General features: G+C 46.5%; 1 protein-coding gene across 2 annotated transcripts in view; it reads right to left on the bottom strand.

The window, feature by feature from the left end:
• The window catches only part of LOC139234034 (sorting nexin-1-like), a 39,046-nt gene extending 29,150 nt beyond the window's left edge, over positions 1-9,896 (bottom strand). For both annotated transcript variants that reach the window (XM_070864890.1, XM_070864891.1), the window contains exons 1-2: positions 9,777-9,896; positions 308-404 (exon numbers count right to left, since the gene is read on the bottom strand). In XM_070864890.1, coding sequence (XP_070720991.1) covers positions 308-404; positions 9,777-9,851 — 172 coding nt within the window. In that variant the 5' untranslated portion in view covers positions 9,852-9,896. The remainder of the gene's footprint in view (positions 1-307; positions 405-9,776) is intronic.
• Between the last annotated feature and the right edge of the window lie 8,731 nt (positions 9,897-18,627).

Here is an 18,627-nt window from a genome sequence, read left to right as displayed (position 1 = left end):
AAAATTTGCGGGCGGCAGTGGAAGGGATAGAGCCCAGTCAGACCTGCTCAGGACCTGACAGTGCGTTGATCAAACCAGCGCTTGGGTGGTCACACATCACTGCTGAAGCGTCGCTTTCCAATATGAAATGTGCACTATCCATGGGCCCCTGCGCAATTCCTTGTGTAAATGAACCCCGAGAGCCTCCTCTCTGTACCGGCCGGATGACAGAGCACCCGTGGGACCAGCTAGCCTGGCTGTTAAAGGATCTTGCAATGAGAAAAATAGTAACACGCTGTGTAATTACTGGAGTTTTTAAACCCTTTACCCGCAAAAATATCCTGCTCATCGTCATCAGAATGTATCCCATTTGCCTTGGAGTTGCTGCTGGGAGTCTTTGTGAAATCCATCTCCAAAGGGCTGGTCTAAAAAAAAAAAGACATGAAAATTTACTTTTGAAAAGTTAGAAGCACCAGCATTAGATCAATGAACAGCTTTTTTTATTTAAAAAAAGGTCAAGTGGCACTAAAAGTGAATCCAGCCACAAGTCAATCAGCAGCAGCACCAAGCAGCCTTGCTCTGTGGCCCATAAATTGCCCATTCTTTTCCTCACAACTGAGCATCTGCCCCCTGGGTTTAGTCCCTCACAGTACATTTCCACACACTCACATGGAAATACAAAGAAAAGCTTCCAGTAAAACTCACTTTCCCCTCAGAATTAATCACATGAGCAAACAGCCATGCTCGCTGAGCGAGCACATTACTGGGGGCCAGCTTTCCGCAGGAGCATACCTCAGAAATGGCGGCCTTGTTCGAAGTAAAAATAAAAACTTTCTATGAAAGGGTTCAACAATCTCTTTTCTTTTAATCTTTTGTAAGGGGGCAGCAAAAAGGAGCGAGGGGTAGAAAGACACACACACGACAGAGGTGGTGACGAAGGAAGACACAAATAACCTTCTGGATGTTCTAGGGGACCAAGGGTCTAGTGAGAAGGAGGAACTGAAGGATATCCTTATTAGGCAGGAAATTGATGGGATTGAAGGCTGATAAATCCCCAGGGCCAGATAGTCTGCATCCCAGAGTACTTAAGGAAGTGGCCCTAGAAATAGTGGGTGCATTGGTGATCATTTTCCAACAGTCTATCGACTCTGGATCAGTTCCTATGAATTGGAAGGTAGCTAATGTAACACCACTTTTTAAAAAAGGGAGAGAAACCGGGTTATTATAGACTGGTTAGTCTGACATCAGTAGTGGGGAAAATGTTGAAATCAATTATTAATGAAATAGCAGTGCATTTGGAAAGCAGTGACAGGATCAGTCCAAGTCAGCATGGATTTATGAAAGGGAGATCATGCTTGACAAATCTTCTGGAATTTTGTGAGAATGTAACTAGTAGAGTGGACAAGGGAGAACCAGTGGATGTGGTGTAGTTGGACTTTCAAAAGACTTTTGACAAGGTCCCACACGAGATTGGTGTGCAAAATCAAAGCACATGGTATTGGTGGTAATGTACTGACGTGGATAGAGAACTGGTTGGCAGACAGGAAGCAGAGAGTCAGGATAAACGGGTCCTTTTCAGAATGGCAGGCAGTGACTAGTGGGGTGCCGCAGGGCTCCATGCTGGGACCCCAGCTATTTACAATATACATTAATGATTTAGATGAAGAAATTGAGTATAATATCTCCAAGTTTGCAGATGACACTAAGCTGGGTGGTGGTGTGAGCTGTGAGGAGGACTCTAAGAGGCTGCAGGGTGACTTGGACACGTTAGGTGAGGGCAAATGCATGGCAGATGCAGTATAATGTGCGGTTATCCACTTCGGGGGCAAAAACACGAAGGCAGATTATCTGAATGGCGGCAGATTAGGGAAAGGGGAAGTGCAATGAGACCTGGGTGTCATGGTACATCAGTCATTGAAAGTTGGCATGCAGGTACATCAGACACAGCAGGCGGTGAAGAAGGCAAATGATATGTTGGCCGACATAGCTAGGGGATTTGAGTATAGGAGCAGGGAGGTCTTACTGCAGTTGTACAGGGCCTTGGTGAGGTCTCACCTGGAATAGTGTGTTCAGTTTTGGTCTCCTAATCTGAGGAAGGACGTTCTTGCTATTGAGGGAGTGCAGCGAAGGTTCACCAGACTGATTCCCGGGATGGCAGGACTGACATACGAGGAGAGTCTGGATCGACTGGGCCTGTATTCACTGGAGTTTAGATGGATGAGAGGGGATCTCATAGAAACATAAAATTCTGACGGGACTGGACAGGTTAGATGCGGGAAGAATGTTCCCGATGTTGGGGAAGTCCAGAACCAGGGACACAGTTTAAGGATAAGGGGTAAGCCATTTAGGACTGAGAGGAGGAGAAGCTTCTTCACTCAGAGTTGTTGATGCCAGTTCATTGGATATATTCAAGAGAGAGTTAAATGTGGCCCTTACGGCTAAAGGGATTAAGGGGTATGGAGAGAAAGCAGGAAAGGGGTACTGAGATGAATGATCAGCCATGATCTTATTGAATGGTGGTGCAGGCTCGAAGGTCCGAATGGCCTACTCCTGCACCTATTTTCTATGTTTCTAAAAGGGAAGCATAAGTAGGAAGTACAGTAGGCTTAAAAAAAAGCAATTGTTAACAAAATAATTTTGATCAATACGGATAGAGAGGGGGACGCAGAGGGAAAGCAGATTAAAAAGGTCACAACTCCAGGCATACCGCTCTGCCACTACAAGCCTGCGAGAAGATAGTAGTCAGAGATTAGGGGAACCATTTAGGCCAAGCTTTCTCCATTCCCCATGCAAGCCTACATGCACAGACACTGCAGAATAAAACAAACACGGTCCCGACAGTAGAGGGAGCCATGGTTAAGGCATCAAAATACTGTGGCGGGAGGCAACTGTAGCAGATATTCCTCCTTAATCTCCTCCATCAGTTGTAGAGGAACTATTCGTAACTGATCTGATCATCAACAGTCTACTCAATTCAAAAAGTTCAGACTGCTACGGACATGGGAGGAGCAAACATGGTGGCAGCTCCTGATCACTTGGCAGCAACCTGCGCTGGAAGTGTACACACACACAAATAGGGAGATCATAGAATAATATCTCACAGGAGGCCATTGGCTCTACCAATCAATCCCACTCCCTTGCTCATTCCCCATAGCCCAGTAAAATCAATTCCCTTAATATTTATCCAATTCCCCATTGAACCTGCTCCCACCGCCCTTACAGGCAGTGCCTGAAGATCACAACAATTCACTGCGCAAATTCCCTATTCTCCCCTCTGGCTCTTTCGCCAATTAACTTAAATCTGTGACCTCCTGCCACTGGAAACAGTTTCTCCCTAATTACTCTATCTAAATCCTTCAACACTGAACACCTCTTATCGAATCGCCCCTTAACCTTCTCTGCTTTAAAAGGAGAAGCACCCCAGCTTCTCCAGACTCTCCACATAACTGAAATCCCTCATCCATTCCAGTAGAAGAACATTTTTGTTCAAGTATGGAACCATTCCAGTAAATCTCTTGTGCACCCTCTCCAAGGTCTTGACATCCTTCCTAAAGCGTGGTGCCCAGAAGTGAAGACGGGATCTGATCCACTGTGATGCCTGCTGTAATCAAACAGCCCAACATTCACTGTCAAAGCTCACAAACTAAAGGCCATTTGAGTGTGGTTATTGCCGATGAAACTCCTACACTAGCAAGGGGGGAAAAAAGAGAAAACAAGGATCTTAAAGAGTATAGCTTTCCTACATTACAGGTCCCCCCCCCAATGTAAGATTCAGAGTTGCTTTAAATACAATTAAAACCCAACAAAATAATGTCTGTACAAGTCATACCCTACAGGAGGGAATCTGAGAATGTTAATCAATGAGCTGCACTTTAGCACCGCCCCGGCCGTGCTCACTCAGCACAGTCACATTCCAGCTGCAAGCTTATTCTGAAGCAAGGCAAGATTCCTGTGGCACATTTGAAAGTATAATGGCACAGGAAGGGCACACTCTGCAAAGAATCAAGTACGTGTCACCGCTCTCACCACCAGGAAGATGGACCTGGGATCCCAGCACCCACTATTAAGCTTCAAGGTTCTGCAGAGTGGATTGGCCACGTCCTGCAACACAAAACGGATAGATGGATAGCGCTACCTACACTCGAGTGCACGAGCAGCAGGCTCCAACAAGCAGAATTCCTCTCCTCACTTAACCAGACACACCCAAGCCCTGCAATCCGCTCTCCTTAGCAGTCGGAGGTAAAATATAGCATGCCTGCATCATAATCTCCACAACAGGAGAGAAGCGTGCAGTGTGGCATTCAAAGTGATCACCTCACAAGCAGTGCAGATATTGTCTGTCGAGGGTATCTGTTTGTAAACACAGTGGGTTTGCCACCTTGCCGGATTTGGTATCAGTGCTGGATACTGGGTTATGACCAAACAGAAAGTGGAAGGAAACACCCCGCTCTCTGTCTGATGAATTCACTTCCTTAAACACAGCAGCACGTGTTCAATTACCAGAAACACAAATATAATGAACCAACATTTGCTAGTTATTCATGGGCCAAGTTACATGCAGAGGTTTCTTGCATTTTCTAGAAAGTATAGCTTGCGGTACACTTTTACATTAGCTGCAATCGCATATCACCACCCAATTAATGTAACGCTCTCAGTTCCACACCCTACTCTTATGGTCCAAGTCATGTTGCCAATTTAATTGGCAGCTCGGTGCTGCCCTAGCCACCACAGACCAGGTTAAAACTCCAAGCTCAGCTCAGACAGCAGGGAGAGGAAAATTCCCTCTCAATGTCTGGATCCTGCAGGAGAAAGGGTAACATTCAAACTCATCAAATTCTGATAACTTTCAATTTTATAAAATGCTCACTGTATTGCAGATTCAGCCAGTTTTTTTCTGCTGGTTTAACTGCCAGAACCTTAGGCACAGGGTTGGATTTCTTGCTCCTCCCAGCTTCACGGTCATCCTGTTGACATCTTTAAGAATCTAAGCTCAGAATTTGCAGTTCTCACACAGGTACTGAATGCAGTGAAGTCTGACCGAGATTCCCCTCCTGTTCCAGGTCGGGCTGTTCAATTTAACGCAGCAAACACTGGATTCTGCAGGAATAGATGCAGAGACTGGTTGCAAACCAGACACAATGACTGACTCATGGTGTGTCACTTTTGCAGGGACTTATAGCCAAGTTGCTCCACTCAGATTGCTGGAGCCAGCAAAAGGTGTCCAATTCAGTCAAGAAAGTCCTTACATCTCTGTTCACCACAGTGCTTCTACTGCCAATAATCCGCCTCGATCCAAGAATTACAGACTTAATGGGACTGCCACTTCTTTTTGATGGAGTCTGGAATGGTGGGCAAGAAGTCAATAAAAGTTACATTCACAATTGCAGTTATTGCCAGTCGTCTCACTCCCATACTTGTGCAAACATCCATTGCAACATCTGGTGATTAAATAGTGACTGTTTCACCACAGACCAGCTTGCTGGGGGAGTTGCTGAGCTGGATTCAAAGTTGGGCAAAGGTTTCTGGCTGACGGTCCCCTTGTAGTATTGCCTCGTGATCTTTAACGTCCACCTGAACTGCTAGTCCAGGCCAGAGTCCAGGCACAGCAGGACACTTCTATTGTGTCTGACTTGTATCAATGTTTCATGTCCATGTGCCCAGTTTAGTGTCATACCCAAAGCATGGCACCTGCTCAGTAATGCACTGGATTGTCAGCCCACATTAATAGACTTGCATTTCTCATATCATAAGCAGTCCCTCGGAATCGAGGAAGACTTGCTTCCACTCCCAAAGTGAGTTCTTTGATGACTGAACAGTCCGATACGAGAGCCACAGACCCTGTTACAGGTGGGACAGACATTTGTCGGGGGAAGCAGTCGGTGGGGCTGGTTTGCTGCGCACCTTCTGTTGCCTGCGCTTGGCCTCTTCACGCTCTTTGCGTTGAGACTCGAAGAGCTCAACATCCTCCCGGATGCACTTTCTCCACCTCGGGCAGTCTGCGGCCAGGGTCTCCCAGGCGTCAGTGGTGATGTTGCACTTTACCAGGGAGGCTTTCAGGGTGTCCTTGTAACGTTTCCGCTGCCCACCTTTGGCTTGTTTACCATGAAGGAGCTCTGCATAAAGCATTTGCTTAGGGAGTCTTGTATCTGGCATGCGAACTATGTGGCCTGCCCAGCGAAGCTGATAGTGTGGTCAGTGCTTCAATACTGGGGATGTTAGCCTGGTCAAGGATACTGATTCATTTCTATAGCACATTGCACAACCTCAGGACATTCCAAAATAGTTTCACAGCCAATGAAGTACTCCTGGAGTGTAATCACTGTTGCAATGTAGAAAATTATGCAGATAAATCCACAACTTTGACTCAGCGGCGCTAATGCCTCGGACGCCACCACTTTTACCCCAGGTTTCACCTGCACTACTTGCAGCTTAGCAATAAACACCAACCCCACGTTAGATCTGCCTTGTTGGTCCCCTGCCTGGTGACAGATTGAAGAGCAGTCAAAGAAACAGGGTCCAAATGCAAATCAAGCATCAGTAATTTGATCCAAATAACTCTTGATTTTTCTAACCAAAGTTTGCCAGTCACTCGACAACCAATACATGTGTCATCTAAAAAGAAAAAAGTTAGCAAGAAAAAGCAAGGGTATTAATGAAGTTTAGCAATCTAGATTTCCCAAGTTCTGTCCATAACAGCTTGCACAGTGCCCAACATGCTGACAGGCCATTTTGCAGGAAATCCATTGTTTAGCAAAGTACAATTTTTTTTTCAAGAAAGTATCAGTATTTGAAGTTTACTAAAGTGCATGGAGCAAAATAAAGTCATGAACACACACTCAACGAGCACAATCTCCAACTCAAGAGGGAGTCATCCCTTTTACAAACTGAACAATCAAACAATAGTTCCATTTTAAATAAAAAGGAGATTGCAGGTGGGAGAGCAGACTGGAAGGAGCCAATGAGCCCAAATGGGCAAGCTGGGAGCACCCAATGAACCTCAAGCCAGACACCCTCAACTACTGTTGGGGAAGTCCAGAACCACAGGACACAGTCTTAGGATAAGGGGTAGGCCATTTAGGACTGAGATGAGGAGAAACTTCTTCACTGAGTTATTAACCTGTGGAATTCCCTGCCGCTGAGTTGTTGATGCCAGTTCATTGGATAAATTCAAGGGGGATTTAGATATGGCCCTTACGGCTAAAGGGATCAAGGGGTATGGAGAGAAAGCAGGAAAGGGATACTGAGGGAATGATCAGCCATGATATTGAATGGCGGTGCAGGCTCAAAGGACCGAATGGCCTACTCCTGCAGCTATTTTCTATGTTTCTATGTCACTTTAAAAAGGTTAGCCCAACTCAAGAGTCCAGCACAGGGAAAGGGAGGTGAAGTTAGCAAGTGCAGCACGCGAGTCGGGTAATACTCCGATAAATGATAACTTGATGCTAGGCTGTGGCACTCCATCTCACGTTGCATGGCCAGCCTGATAAGAGTATTCTGCTCATTCCCCCAGACATAGGAACAGGAGGAGGCCATTCAGCCCCTCGACCGGTTCTACCATTCAATGAGATCATGGCTGATCTGCGACCTAACTCCACATACCCACCCGCCTTTGGCCTATATGCCTTAATACCTTTGGTTAACAAAAACCTAGCAATCTCAGATTTAAAATTAATTAGTCTAGCATCAATTGCCGTTTGCAGAAAAGAGTTGCAAACTTCGACCACCGTGTGTGTAGAGGTGTTTCCTAATTTCACTCTGGAAAAGGTCTGCCAATTTTTAAGACTATGCCCCCTAGTCCTAGACTCCCCAACCAGCAGAAATAGTTTCTATCTACCTTATCTGTTCCCCTTAATATCCTGAAAACTTCAAATCAAATCACCACTTAACCTTCTGAATTCTAGGGAATACAACCCTAATTTGTGTAATCTCTCCTCGTAACTTAACCCTTGAAGTCCAGGTATCACTCTGGTAAACCCACGCTGCACTCCCTCCAAAGCCAAGCCCAGAACTGCTCACAGTGCTCCAGGTGTGGTCTAACCAGGGCTTTGTACAGCTGCAGTATAACTTCTACCCCCTTGTATTCTAGTCCTCTACATATGAAGGCCAGCATTCCCTTAGTCTTTTAAATTATTTTCTGTATCTGTTCATGACATTTTAAAGGATCTATGTACCTGGACCCACCCCAGTCTCTTTGGAGCTCCATTGTTTTTAGCTTTATCATTTAGAAAGTACCCCGTTCTATCCTTTTTAGGTCCAAAGTAGATTACCTCATATTTGCTTACATTGAAAACTAGTTTCCAGTTTTGCCCATTCACTTAATCTATCAATATCCCTCTGTAATTTGATGCTTCCCTCTACACTGCATTCAATGCTGCCTATCATTGACAAATCTGGATATATGACTTTTTATGCCATCATGTAAGACATTAATAAATACTGTGAATAGTTGAGGCCCCAACACAGATCCCTGCAGGACATCAAGTACATCCTGCCAATTTGAGTATCTCCATTATCCCTACTGTCTCCTGCCACTGAGCCAATTTCCTAACCAGGTCAATCATTTGCCTCAATTCCGTGGGCTTCTACCTTACTTAACAGTCTCGTATTTGGGACTTTATCAAATGCCTTCTGGAAATCCATATAAGTAACATCCAGACATTCCTCTGTCCACTACTTTAGTCACCTCCTCAAAAAATTCAATCAGGTTTGTCAGGCATTACCTACCTTCCACAAATCCATCCTGGCTCCCTCTGATCAACTGCAAATTCGAGGTGTTCAGTCACCATATCCTTAATTATAGACTCTAGCAATTTCCCAAGAGGTTAGGCTAACTGGTCTATAATTCCCTGGTTTCCCGCTCTCGTCATTCTTAATGATGAGCAATTTTCCAATCTAAAGGAATGGTTCCTGAATCGACCCAAGCTAGGACACTCTCTTTCCAGGACACCAAAACAAGTTCAACACACACAACACAAACAGCTGAAAACCGAGCATCTTTTCACCGACACTTGACTCCAGTTACATTGGTTAACAAGCTTCTCACAAGCACTACCACATCTGAGCAAGAATGACTACATTCCATTACACTGTCAATTGGTTCTATGCATCTGTAAAGGTAAACCATGCAACATCCCATCACAGCACAGAAACAGACTTTTAGTACACTGTGGCAGCACTGTTTTTGAACAATAATCCCACTTTGTGCAGGGGGGCGATCTGGAATAAGTTCAACAGTACACTCGATGTACTTCAGCAAGTTCAGGCAGTCTGGGTCACAACCAAACATCCAAAGCACAGGAGTCGATGATGATGCCGGCATTTAACAAGTTTGATTCCAAAACAAATTCCTCGCCTCCAACTAAATACTGCCCCCACAGTAATCTTTCACCCAGGTTAAATCTCGTGCTCCCAAAGCTCAATGGGGGGGGGGGGGGGGGGGGAGCAGAAAAAGATCCAAGACTCCGGAGTGTGTACCTTCTGCATTGCCATCAATACCTGTACTGGAGTCTCACACTGGCCCAGTACAGAGCGAATGGGGGGGATGCACAGCAACACATTCCTGTATCAAACAGCAGGGACTGCCCGAGTGACCCAGCCCTGGGCTGGGCAGCCTGTGCCGAGCGGCGGGAGAATGCTGCAGGCTGGAGGGCCGGCACTGAGCAACAAGCAGCCCCGCTCAAACCCCAAAACAACCACCCCCTCGGCCCTCGGCCCTCGGCTGGCTGTGGCCGCCTGCTCCCACCCCCATCCCCCTCCCCGGGCCGGAGCCGAGCGCCCCCGGGGCTGCCCACACTCACGCTGCCGGTGAAGATGTCGTGGCCCTCGGGCGCGGCCAGGCTCGGGCTCTCGGGCCGCCGTCGCTCCGCCGCCATTTTGTGCCTGGCAACCTCAACAAAACTTTATTGTTCCCGTGCGCCCCCCCCCACCCCCGCGAGCAGCGCCACGGCCCCGCCCCTCAACAAGGCTTTATTGTCCCGGGCGGCGGACAGGCGGGAAGCTGGCGTCCGCGGGCAACAACAACAACAACGACGACATGCATTGATATAGCGCCTGTAATGTAATACACTCTCCCAGGGCACTTCACAGGAGCGTTACCAGACACAATGTGACACCGAGCCACATAAGGAGATATTGGGGCAGGTGACCAAGGCTTGGTCCAAGAGGTAGGTTTTCAGGAGCACCTTGAAGGAGGACACAGAGAAGGAGTTCCAGGCGACAGTGGTGGAGCAATGAAAATCAGGGATGGAACAACTTGCATTTTTACAGCGCCTCAGGCCCACCCCAAAACGCCTCACAGCCCATGAAGTACTTTTATTTTAAAGCGTTGTAATGTGGGAAACCTGGCAACCAATTTTCGCACAGCAAGCTCCCACAAACAGCAATGGCCAGATAATCTGTTTTAAGTGATGTTCGCTGAGGGATATGAACATGGGAACATGAGGCGGCCATTCAGCCCCTCGAGCCTGTTCCGCCGCGCAATGGCTGATCTGTGACCTAACTCCATATATCCGCCTTTGGCCCATATCCTTTAATAGAAAGGCTAACAGAAAGCTATCACTCTCAGATCAATTGCTAATTTTAAATATCATCAATTGCTGTTTGTGGAAGAAAGTTCCAAACCTCTACCACCCTTTGCGTGTAGAAGTGTTTCCGAATTTCACTCCTCAAAGGTCTGGCTCTTAATTTTTAGACTATTCCTCCTAGTCCTAGACTCCCCAGGAGGAATAGTTTCTCTCTATCTACCCTATCTTTTACATCCACCTGAGAGGGCAGATGGGCTCGTGTGGTCAGTTCTTTTATATATTTTTTTGCTCTAGATTGCAGTTTAATGAGAGTCTTATCTCAAGATGGTGCTGGTCAGTTCCGCTGGGTCTGTGATAACCCCAGCTTAGTCCTTGGCTACAGTTGCTGTATGAGTAATGTCTGCTAAAAAGATTCCTTCATATTGTTTGCATTTTAAAGTGGTAAAGCCATCATTAAAAGTTCTCTACTATATGTTCTTCTTGTTGTCCAGGATGTTTAAAATAGATTTCCCTTCATGATTCAACATTGCATTGGATTTGTTGATTGCTGGGACATGCAGACCATTGACTCCTGAATTTCTTTCACCACCATTCGTGGAGTGTGCACATCAACCGTTTTCCTTCCTGTGTGCAGTAATTTATATAATCATCATCGTAGGCGGTCCCTCGAAATCGAGGAAGACTTGCTTCCACTCCAAAAGTGAGTTCTCAGGTGACTGAACAATCCAATACGGGAATTACAGTCTCTGTCACAGGTGGAGCAGACAGTGTTTGGAGGAAAGGGTGGGTGGGACTGGTTTGCCGCACGCGGGTTTATATAATACTACTGGGTCTCTCAGGAAGGATCTGAGGTCAGCTAGCGTGTAGTGACAGCGTTCTAAGCATACGTACTTTATTTTGGAAGATTAAATGTCGTGTATGATGCTTAACCCTCATCAAGAATATCCTCCACCAATGTACTCATTGAGGTAAATCTTTAGCACTCCAGGTGCCGCAGCCTAGCGGGGAATTTGGTTACAAGAATGCCCCGATTTCCTTTCCATTCATTTTAATCTAAATGTGTATATTGCATCCTCATTATTACCTTATCCCCATCAAATACTATTTACAATCCACATTGGTATGTTTCCTGCATTAATATTACATACTATCCTTAATCCTCATTCATATATACTTATTTTTGTGACATAAATCTGCTTTATAAAATTAATTATGAATAATATGGTCTCATAAGAAATCCCATTCTACTATTAATAGTTTGCTGTCCATTAAATGATTGATCGCCACTTATTGTCCAAACCAGTACCTGATGAAAGGATGGTGGTGTAGTGGTTAACTTATTGGACTTGGAATACAGAGGACATAATTTTATATCCCATCATAACGATTTGAGAACTTAACTTCAGTTTTTTAAAATCTGGAAATACCAGTAAAACTGGCCATGAAGCTGTTGGATTGTTGCAAAATCCCATCTGGTTCACGAACGTCCTCTAGGGAAGGAAATCTGCCGCCCTTACCCGGTCTGGGCCTATAAGTGACTCCAGTCTCACACCAACATGGTTGACTCTTAACCGCCCTCTCAAGTGACCTGACAAGCCATTCAGTTGCAATTTGCTTTGAGCCTCGTTGCCGAGAGCGTGCAGAAAACAAGCGCCGGCAGTAGAAGGAGCGTGTGGCAAACTAGTCCCACCCACCCCTTCCCTCAACCACTGTCTGTCCCACCTGTGACAGAGACTGTAATTCCCGTATTGGACTGTTCAGTCACCTGAGAACTCACTTTTAGAGTGGAAGCAAGTCTCCCTCGACTCCGAGGGACCGCCGATGATGATGATGCTTTTCTATTATTTCTGCCAAAGTGGATAACCTCACATTTTCCCACATTATACTCCATCTGACAAATTTTTGCCCACTCAATTAGCCTGTCTACCTCCCTTAGCAGATTTCTTGTGTCCTCCTCACAATTTGCTTTCCCACCCATCTTTGTATCATCAGCAAACTTGGCTACATTGCTCTCGGTCCCTTCACCCAAGTCATTAATATAGATTGTAAATAGTTGAAGCCCCAGCACCGATCCCTGCGGCACCCCACTAGTCACTGTTTGCCACCGGAACATAAGAACATAAGAATTAGGAACAGGAGTAGGCCATCTAGCCCCTCGAGCCTGCTCCGCCATTCAACAAGATCATGGCCGATCTGGCCGTGGACTCAGCTCCACTTACCCGCCCGCTCCCCGTAACCCTTAATTCCCTTATTGGTTAAAAATCTATCTATCTGTGACTTGAATACATTCAATGAGCTAGCCTCAACTGCTTCCTTGGGCAGAGAATTCCACAGATTCACAACCCTCTGGGAGAAGAAATTCCTTCTCAAATCGGTTTTAAATTGGCTCCCCCGTATTTTGAGGCTGTGCCCCCTAGTTCTAGTCTCCCCGACCAGTGGAAACAACCTCTTTGCCTCTATCTTGTCTATCCCTTTCATTATTTTAAATGTTTCTATAAGATCACCCCTCATCCTTCTGAACTCCAACGAGTAAAGACCCAGTCTACTCAATCTATCATCATAAGGTAATCCCCTCACCTCCGGAATCAGCCGAGTGAATCGTCTCTGTACCCCCTCCAAAGCTAGTATATCCTTCCTTAAGTAAGGTGACAAAACTGCCGCAGTACTCCAGGTGCAGCCTCACCAATACCCTATACAGTTGCAGCAGGACCTCCCTGCTTTTGTACTCCATCCCTCTCGCAATGAAGGCCAACATTCCATTCGCCTTCCTGATTACCTGCTGCACCTGCAAACTAACTTTTTGGGAAAGTCTAAAAGAGTTTCATACACAAGGAGGAGTCCGTGTTCCATGTTTTTATTGAGTGCACAAGGTTGCAGCCCCTGTTCCATTATTTGAAGGGGCTGCTCCTGAAATTCTGGCTGCACTTCAGTCCCACTCTCCTGATCTTTGGGCACCCTGTGCGGAGGGGAGCGGGTAGGTCCGAAGGCCTCCTCGTAGGACTGCTCCTGGGCACGGCCAAGGGTGCCATCAGCCGGTCCAGGCAGCGGGCGGTCGAGGGGGTCGTTCAACCTGACTGCCTGCCTCTCTTCCGCTCTTACATCCGGTCCAGGGTGTCCTTGGAGATGGAGCACGCGGTGTCCACCAGTACGCTCGCGGCCTTCCGCGAGAGGTGGGCACCGGAGGGACTGGAGTGCATCATCATGCCCGGCAACCAAATTTTAATTTGATTTTACGTTTTAAAGTTTAATTTGTTTTAATTGCCGGTGCTTTTAGTGTCCCCTTCCCTTTTATAGGGGGCACTGGGGAAAAAAGGTGATTTTAGTGCCCAAAAAAAAACCCCAAAAAAAGAAAAACACACAAAAAAAAAGGGGCCTTATAAATGTCTGGTGTGTCACCCAGGTCGGGTGGCACCGTTTAATGTTTTTTGTTTTGCAGATGAACTCCAAAAAGAGTTTCATACACAAGGAGGGAGCGGGTAGGTCCGAGGGCCTCCTCGTAGGACTGCTCCTGGGCACGGCCAAGAGTGCCATCAGCCGGACCAGGCAGCGGGCGGTCGAGGGGGTCGTTCAACCTGACTGCCTGCCTCTCTTCCGCTCTTACATCCGGTCCAGGGTGTCCTTGGAGATGGAGCACGCGGTGTCCACCGGTACGCTCGCGGCCTTCCGCGAGAGGTGGGCACCGGAGGGACTGGAGTGCATCATCACGCCCGACAACCAAATTTTAATTTGATTTTACGTTTTAAAGTTTAATTTGTTTTAATTGCCGGTGCTTTTAGTGTCCCCCTCCCCTTTTATAGGGGACACTGGAAAAAATGTGATTTTAGCGCCCAAAAAAAAACCAAAAAAAAAGAAAAACACAAAAAAAAAAACCACAAAAAAAAGAAAAAAAAAAAGGGCCTTGTAAATGTCTGGTGTGTCATCCAGGGCGGGTGGCACGCTTAATGTTTTTTGTTTTGCAGATAAACTCCAAAAGAGTTTCATACACAAGGAGGGAGTGGGTAGGTCCGAGGGCCTCCTCGTAGGACTGCTCCTGGGCACGGCCAATGCCATCAGCCGGTCCAGGCAGCGGGCGGTCGAGGGGGTCGTTCAGCCGGACTGCCTGCCTCTCTTCCGCGCCTACATCCGGTCCAGGGTGTCCCTGGAGATGGAGCACGCGGTGTCCACCGGAACGCTCGCGGCCTTCCGCGAGAGGTGGGCACCGGAGGGACTGGAGTGCATCATCACGCCCGGCAACCAAATTTTAATTTGATTATATGTTTTTAAGTTAATTTGTTTTAATTGCCGGTGCTTTTAGTGTCCCCCTCCCCTTTTATAGGGGGCACTTGGAGGAAAAAAAAAGGGAAAAAAAAAAAGCCTTGTAAATGGTTGGTGTTTCCCCCAGATCGGGGGGGGGGGCACGGTTTAATGTTTTTTGTTTACTCCCAAAAAGAGTTTCATACACAAGGACCCCCAGGTCCCTCTGCACCGCAGCATGTTGTAATTTCTCCCCATTCAAATAATATTCCCGTTGACTTTTTTTTTCCAAGGTGGATGATCTCACACTTTCCGACATTGTATTCCATCTGCCAAACCTTAGCCCATTCGTTTAATCTATCTAAATCTCTTTGCAGCCTCTCTGTGTCCTCTACACAACCCGCTTTCCCACTAATTTTTGTGTCATCTGCAAATTTTGTTACACTACACTCTGTCCCCTCTTCCAGGTCATCTATGTATATTGTAAACAGTTGTGGTCCCTGCACCGATCCCTGTGGCACACCACTAACCACCGATTTCCAACCCAAAAAGGACCCATTTATCCCGACTCTCTGCTTTCTGTTAGCCAGCCAATTCTCGATCCATGCTAATACATTTCCTGTGACTCCGTGTACCTTTATCTTCTGCAGTAACCTTTTGTGCGGCACCTTTTCGAATGTCTTTCCTAAATACACCACATCCATCGGTACACCTCTATCCACCATGCTCGTTATATCCTCAAAGAATTGCAGTAAATTAGTTAAACATGATTTCCCCTTCATGAATCCATGTTGCGTCTGCTTGATTGCAGTATTCCGATCTAGATGTCCCGCTATTTCTTCCTTAATGATAGCTTCAAGCATTTTCCCCACTACAGATGTTAAACTAACCGGCCTATAGTTACCTGCTTTTGTCTGCCCCCTTTTTTAAACAGAGGCCCATTTATCCTGACTCTCTGTTTTCTGTTAGTTAGCCAATCCTCTATCCATGCTAATACATTACCCACGACCCCGATCACTCGGAGGCAATCCACAGCTGACACGCTGTGTAATAGAAGTGTGTTGTCAATATTCCATTATTTACCAACTTCTGCTTCAGTGCGAAGCAGGTTTTATTTCCAGCAGGAGAGTGTACACAGTTGGAACCAGTGCATGACTCATGGCCCCTGAGGACCAGCCTGTGGGGCTTGTTCACATTCTGAGGTCCTGAGCTTACGTATCAACTATTTTACCAACTAGCAAAGATAAGGCCAATATACTAGCGAGAAGTGGGTCCCCCAGGAGTCAGTATTAGGACCATTGCTTTTCCTGTTATATATAAACGACCTGGACTTGGGTATCAGGAGTACAATTTCAATGTTTGCGGATAATACAAAACTTGGCAGCATAGTAAATAGTGAGCAGGGTAGCAGCAGACTTCAGGAGGACAGACTGACTGGTGAACTGGGCAGACACACGGCAGGCACAATTTAATGCGGAGCAGTGAAGTGATGCACTTTGGGAGAGGCAATCTCATCTAAATAGTACTGTGTTGATGGGGGTGCAAGAGTAGCGGGACCTGGGGGTGCATATTCACAAATCCTTAAAGGTGGCCGGGCAAATTCATGAGGCGGTTAAGAAAGCGTATGGCATACTTGGCTTTGTAAATCGGGGGAATGAATACAGTGCCCCAGCAGTTCTATCCTGAAAATACTGGAAATAGTCAGCGGGTCAGGCAGCATCTGTGGAGAGGGAAACAGAGTTAACTCTGCTGTCTGAGCGTAGTTGCTGCTGCTGAGATATGCCTTTCCAGTGTTAGTGCTGTTTCCATCCTGGTACTTGGTAGAGTAATCTGAACATTGGTAAAATTATAGTCACTAAATCTGGTCACCGAGCACCTACATTAGGATCCCGACATCTGTAACTGGCAGATAAAATTAAACACAGAGTTTCTCACGGAAAGTCAGGACAAAGTGAAATTCTCTGAATCCATTGGTGATGTAGGTGCAGTTATGGGAATCTGGAGCCTGTGAAGCTGTGTGTAGTGGCGGAACTGTGTGTTCCAGGTGTGACTGTGGCAGGCAGCCTAATGAAGGTGGGAGGACCTACCAGCTCTGTGTCCTTCCAAAAGGTTCTTATGGATCTGAAAGAAGGAGGCTGATTAAACATGACATCAATATACTGGAAGCATTTCATGTGTGCTGCTAGGGGTGACTGTCGGGAATTAGATTGTTCGACGTCCGCAACACAGATGTAACATGGAGAATGGGACTTGAGAAGATTGGAGTCATCGTTAATCGTCACTGGTGGGCATTGCCACAGCGCCCATCTCAGAGGCAGAGTTCCTGTAAATTGAGCACTGAAGATTGGAATTGAGGTCAGGAAGGAACCCTCTCCGGATTGGAGGCAGGTACGGGATTATCCTCGGTTAAACAGGATATATAAAGAAAGAAAGACTTGCATTTCTATAGCGCCTTTCACGACCACCGGATGTCCCAAAGTGCTTTACAGCCAATGAAATACTTTTGGAGTGTGGTCACTGTTGTAATGTGGGAAACGCGGCGGTCAATTTTGCGCACAGCAAGCTCCCACAAACTGCAATGTGATAACCAGATAATGTGTTTTAGTGATGTTGGTTGAGGGATAAATATTGGCCGGGACACTGGGAGAACTCCCATCAGTAACAATGCAGTGTTCCCCTCTGACGCTTGGAATGAAACCAGAGTGCAGTCATGGAGGCTCGATACCACGGACCTCTGCTGCCGAAGTGTAGTTGCTGCTGTAGCTGAGATTGGCCTTTCCGTTAGTCAGTGCTTCTTGCTGAGCTGCCACACTCTGCCAGTAGATGGTGCTTTCATTCTTTCCTTGTTAAATTAAAAAAGCCAGTTAACTATTTTATATCAGAAAATGCCCACAGCCAACCATTGGGAAAACATTTTACGAAGCATTTAAAGTAACGTTTGCAGATAAAGTCAACCAATTAACTGGAGACGGGTTGGAAGAGCAGCAATTGTAACTTCTGAAGAATGAAATGGAAGACTTGTAATTAGGGCTTGTGGCAGGATGGTGAGGAAGGGCCAGCCTGTGTCGCGTCTGAGCTCCTCTGGCTTTAGGCACTTGATTCCAGTCTTCGCCCACTATTTGGTGACGCTCCTACACACGTATATTTATAGTACGAGAAATGGGCAGAAGGGAAAGTGCTTTATCCAGGACTCCGTTTCTTGCCAAATCCACAATTTCGATGAACGTGGCATCTTCAGTTTTGCCATCAAGAGTCCAATACATCTGATTGCATTATGGAAAATTCACTACCTTTTTCGGAATGACATTCAACTCTCCCCTGTGATTGGCACTGAGATTTCAGCGCTGAAAGTCAGCGGGTGCTGAGGTGCTGCACGATCGCAAGCCTTCCCACCGTCTCAGGATCACTGGCCCAGTGATGCCAGCGTTAATGTACCAGAGGGGTAAGCATCTATTCGTTTTCCTCAGTTCTCCCCAAGTCCTAGTTTAACCTGTCTCTGTAATCTCCTTTCCCAGCCTCACAACCCCCCGCAATATATCCGCCCCTCAAACTCTGCCCTCCTGAGCATCCCTGATTATAACTGCTTCACCATTGCTGGCCGTGCCTTTGGCTGCCTGGGCCCCAAGCTCTGGAACTCCCTCCTTAAACCTCTGCACCTCTCTACCTCTCTTACCTCCTTTAAGACGCTCCTTAAAGCATACCTCTTTGACCAAGCTTTTGGTCACCTGCCCTAATTTCTTCTGATGTGGTTCGATGTCAAATTTATTAATTTCTTTTGTCTTCTAGCACCCCTGTGAAGCGCCTTGGGATGGTTTACTACGTTAAAGGCACTATATAAATACAAGCTGTTGTTGTTGTGCCTGGCACTGGTTTTGTACTAACTCTGTGGCCC

Source organism: Pristiophorus japonicus, chromosome 21, assembly GCF_044704955.1.
Source record: "Pristiophorus japonicus isolate sPriJap1 chromosome 21, sPriJap1.hap1, whole genome shotgun sequence".
NCBI lineage: Eukaryota > Metazoa > Chordata > Chondrichthyes > Pristiophoridae > Pristiophorus > Pristiophorus japonicus.
This window is presented reverse-complemented; position numbering and strand designations above follow the sequence as displayed.